The sequence below is a fragment of the Morone saxatilis genome, unplaced genomic scaffold (genome assembly GCF_004916995.1).
Source record: "Morone saxatilis isolate NCDOM2014 unplaced genomic scaffold, NCSU_SB_2.0 Contig22, whole genome shotgun sequence".
Lineage (NCBI taxonomy): Eukaryota > Metazoa > Chordata > Actinopteri > Moronidae > Morone > Morone saxatilis.
In genome coordinates, this window is record NW_023339785.1 from 5,560,491 (window position 1) to 5,565,061 (window position 4,571).

A 4,571-nucleotide genomic window follows, 5' to 3' on the forward strand; every position below is an offset into this window, starting at 1 on the left:
AGAGTGAAAAAAAACAATTTCCCCTAGGGGATCAATAAAGTATATCTTCTTCTTCTTCTTCTTAAAGCAGAGGGCAGGAAAACAATGAGCAGACCTTATTTCAGCCTTTCACCACTAGAGGGGAGTGTTGACCGTGAACTATCATTTTGAAATATCGCGAGAGTTACGTTGTTCCTGCTTCCGAAGGTCAGCTGATGATTAACTTCAGTGTGGAGAGCATCAGCAGCCTGTCACTATTAACCAGAGCCGTGCTCTCACATTAAACATCGACGCTGTAGCATTGGTAAGCTATAAGCTATATATATATATATATATAATCATTGAGGAGTATACATTCTGTACGTGCAACTTTATACAGCATAAAAAAAGCATAAATTCACGAGCTAGCCAGCGGTAGCTATCGTTAGCGGAGGCTTTAGCTCACATGCTAGTAACGATGGTAACAGAATATTCTAGAGCCACCTGCTGCTAACGCTAACGCTAACGTAGCGTCAATACGTCTCCGACATCAGGTCTTTACTGGTTCTTTACTGGTTTCTGGTCGGGACTGGTTCTCTCTGGTCAGTCGTAACGCGTTAGTTTTCTGCACCTCTATCGGTCCTCCAGTTAATGAAGTAGTCATTACATTGGCAGACTGTCGAGAGCTAGGTTGGCTAGTGGAGCTAACATACACAACGTTACATTAACATTACATCTTCCTCTTCGGTTACAACAAGTAATACGTGTTAGTCACTTTGTTGAAATTCCTGAGGTTAGTCGTTGAAATAAACAGTTTCACTCTCGAAAGCCACAGTGTCTCCCTGGTTTGTTTAGATAAATTGATAAAGACAGCTGCGATCTGTCCAGCGTCAGACAATACGTTAAGTTAGCTCACTGTTAAAAAGCAACAGCAGCCATTAAAGTGTGGGGAGAAGAGTCACATAAGAAAGCTGCGACCGTGAGACTGCTGGGAGGCTGGGCTGGAAATGATTAATAGATCAATCCATTTATTGATTTATTGATTGAATGAATGAATGAAGATGAATTGGCACTTATCTTGATGATCCTTTAAAGGAAAGAAGCCTCTTTGTCTCATAGCTACTAACTTATTGTCAGATGAATGGGTTTGGGATTTAAACTGTCTGTCAGACAGTAATAACTATAATATAATAATATGTTTTTCAGTATTTCCTAAGAAAAAGATAATCACAGAAAGAACTGGTCATTAATTGTAGACTAAGGAGAGGTTAGTAACGTAACAACAGCTGTGTGTTGTCTTTCTAGTGTAGTCGTGACTCCTGTTTGACTTGTCAGTGTTGCTTCATGATGTGACTTTCTTTTCCCAACAGACCAACACACACTTCCAAAGATGGCTGACACAAACCCACAGAGTCCTCCGCCCCAGCTCGGGCCTCTGGTAAGATGACTTTATGACCCCCACAGTTACATCTTCTAACCCATGTGTTAACGTTGATGTCCGTATGAAAGAATGAACCCGTTGAGAGGTAAAACACCTTGTATTCAAACACTGATACGCAAAGAATTTCGTGCGATTTTGACATTTTCTTCTCAAAAAGCACAATTATAAATCTGGATTAACAGCATCATTAAGGGTTGTTCATAGTAATACGATCAGATAATGCACATAATCAAAATCAGATGTTGATATTGAATTAATAATATCATTATAGCTCAGTTATTAATGTTCCTGTATTTATTTTAGAGCCACAAGCTTTAGTCCAATGACAAATTAATCTGCAACAATTTGGGTAATCTCTTAATCGTCTATGGCATTTTTCAAGTATGAATGACAAAATTGCAATGGTTTCCAATAGTTTTCAATCTTCTAGGTATTCTTGGTCTTCTGTGGTAATTACCTGAATATCTTTGGTGTTTGGTCACAAAACAACATATCTGAAGACGTCACCTTGGCCTTTGGCGACTTGTGATAGGCATTTTTCACAGTTTTCGGACACTTTTTTAGACCAATTGATTCATCGAGAAAATAACTGGAAGAATAATAAATAATGAATACAATTGTTAGTTGCAACCCTAATCTGATTCTTAGATATTGGGACAAAGGTACATGTGGTCACCTTTATATTCTTCCTTCAAAGTCTGTATTGAAACTAGTCAGTTTATGTAAAACCTGTTTGAAATATAAATATTTACTCGGGCGATGTCAGAGAAAGGAAGTGGTTCTTTCCTGATTTTTCAGTTGCTCTGTTGTCTGCTGACCTCTGATGAGAGAGTGATAAAATTAACTGCTAGATTGAATTAAGTTGTTTGTTTTTTCAGTTTGGCTTTCATGCTGACCGATGAGAGAACAGTAAAGCTCCGAGCCTTTCATTTCATCAGTTTTCAGTTTATATGAGAGAACAGAAAACCTGACCAGCACCTGAATCACTGCACTGCACATGATGTTCTGCTTTAACGTTTAGCATTGTGTTTCCTATAAATTTGATGTCCCTAAAACTCCTGAATGTAATGTTTTTCTTTCTTCCGCAGCAATTTCTAATGAGTAACAAGCTGGAAACTGCTATGTGGCTTTCACGACTCTTCACAGTCTACTGCTCTGTAATGTTTATTCTACCAATATTGGGGTGAGTTCACTCAGTGACAGTGTTGTACAAACTTTGATAACCGCTAGTTGGAAGAGTGACTGCTTTCACTCCCTTCTCCTTTCTCCTGAACAGATGTCCGAATATCTTTGACTGCTTGTGTTTTTCAGACCTTATGCAGCAGCTAACTTCTATCAGCGAGCCTTGTTAGCAAACGCCCTCACCAGTGCCCTGCGGTTGCACCAAAGGCTTCCACGCTTTCAGCTGAGCAGAGCGTTCCTGGCCCAGGCTCTTCAGGAGGATAGCTGCCATTACCTGCTGTACTCACTCATCCTGGTCAACTCCTACCCCATCACAAGTATCCTTTCACCTTCAAATATGCGGAAAAGACAAATGCATAGTGATGTGTATCTGATATTGAAAGAGAGTTCATGTGGAGGTTTCCATTGCAGTGATAACACTGCAGTGAGTGTCTGTTTAGGACTGTTGACCTTTTTGTGTATAATACAGTTCAAGTGACAGTCGGTGAGTCATAGGGACGATAGGATTTTCTCACATATATATACAAAATATATCTTCTCTTATACTATTATCTTATACAGTAAGTGTTCCAGTATTACTAAATCCCAGGATCTCAGTCTTTAAAATATATAATCATGTCTCATCATTTATAATGATGTGGCCCTAAAATATAAAACTAAATGATTGTGTAATGTTTATTATCTGTGTTTGTGTGTTGACCCTTAACATTTGTGTCCAGTGAGCATCTTCCCCGTCTTCCTCTTCTCCTTGCTTCATGCAACTACCTACACCAAGAAAGTCCTTGATGTGAGTATAGGGCAGCAGCCGGCTGCTGTGACTTTTAATGCTGTTAGTTAAAAATGTATGACAGAAAGCCTTTTGCTGAACATTGTTTAACCCCCAGGTGGAAAACTGCCACTAGCCAAATGTTGTTTTAATCATCTACTCAATCAAGCAGCCATTGCTCAGAGACCCAAATTCAGCCTTAAAACCTAATAAAGCCAATGATTGATGTTGTGATTACCTTTGCAATTACCTCTTTGTATCAATATTTCATGTGCCTCTCTGAAAACGTCACTGCTGCTCTTTTTGTCAGCTTTTGATTTTAAAAACTCTGTCTCTGCAGTCTGTGGGCCCCAGCAGCTTGATGTTCATCAGAAACCTCCTGGACAAACTAACAACCAATCAGCAGAACATTCTCAAGTTCATTGCCTGTAACGAGATCTTCTTGATGCCAGCCACTGTTTTCATGCTCTTCAGGTGAGTCTGACCATCAAGTGTGTTTTTTTTTTTTTAACTGTAAAGAGACATTGCTGATCCTTACTGTAAAATGGTATTTACTGCATTGGAGTGTCATTATATATCTACCAATATGTGCACATAAATCAATGACACTGCGGTGGAATTACACAGTTTTCAGCTAATGCAACCAGTCAGTCGACCAGTCAGTCGACCAGTCAGTTTATCAATCTTGATTCTCAAAAACAACAATGGTGGCTGCTAAAGAGGTTAGCGTAGATGCTGCTAGCATCAGTTACATCAGAACAAGAGCATATCTCTTTATTGAAAGAAGAGCAAAGAACAGCAAAGAACAGCACTGAAGACTTTTCTCAATGGAAAATGTGTTTTCAGTCTTCTCCCAACTGGCTGATTGGTTGTTTGGATCTTCAGAGCAACATACCGTGGTACAAAGAGGCCAGACAGCCATTGTATTGGACTGCATTAGATTATACAGATGTTCCATTTGCTTGTTTTTGTAGTTAAAATATATATTAACAAAGTTTTCGAAAAGCGCTGAACAAGTAAAGTTTATCATTAATGTTATTTGTAAAACATTATTCACTTGCCTATGTCGTGTCTTTTTGACAGCGGCCAGGGGAGCTTGCTGCTGCCTTTCATTTACTACCGGTTCCTCACTCTGCGTTACACATCCAGAAGAAACCCTTACTGCCGGTAAGATGTCAAATAATACAACATTGTCACAAAGCACACGTGTTTATGTAAATGACA

General features: G+C 39.2%; 1 protein-coding gene across 1 annotated transcript in view; it reads left to right on the plus strand.

Annotated features, from left to right (window-relative positions):
* Nucleotides 1–177: 177 nt before the first annotated feature.
* The window catches only part of tmem33 (transmembrane protein 33), a 6,037-nt gene continuing 1,643 nt past the window's right edge, over nucleotides 178–4,571 (plus strand). The window contains exons 1-7 of the mRNA XM_035669912.1: nucleotides 178–283; nucleotides 1,329–1,396; nucleotides 2,488–2,582; nucleotides 2,711–2,898; nucleotides 3,301–3,368; nucleotides 3,688–3,821; nucleotides 4,431–4,514. Coding sequence (XP_035525805.1) covers nucleotides 1,349–1,396; nucleotides 2,488–2,582; nucleotides 2,711–2,898; nucleotides 3,301–3,368; nucleotides 3,688–3,821; nucleotides 4,431–4,514 — 617 coding nt within the window. The 5' untranslated portion in view covers nucleotides 178–283; nucleotides 1,329–1,348. The remainder of the gene's footprint in view (nucleotides 284–1,328; nucleotides 1,397–2,487; nucleotides 2,583–2,710; nucleotides 2,899–3,300; nucleotides 3,369–3,687; nucleotides 3,822–4,430; nucleotides 4,515–4,571) is intronic.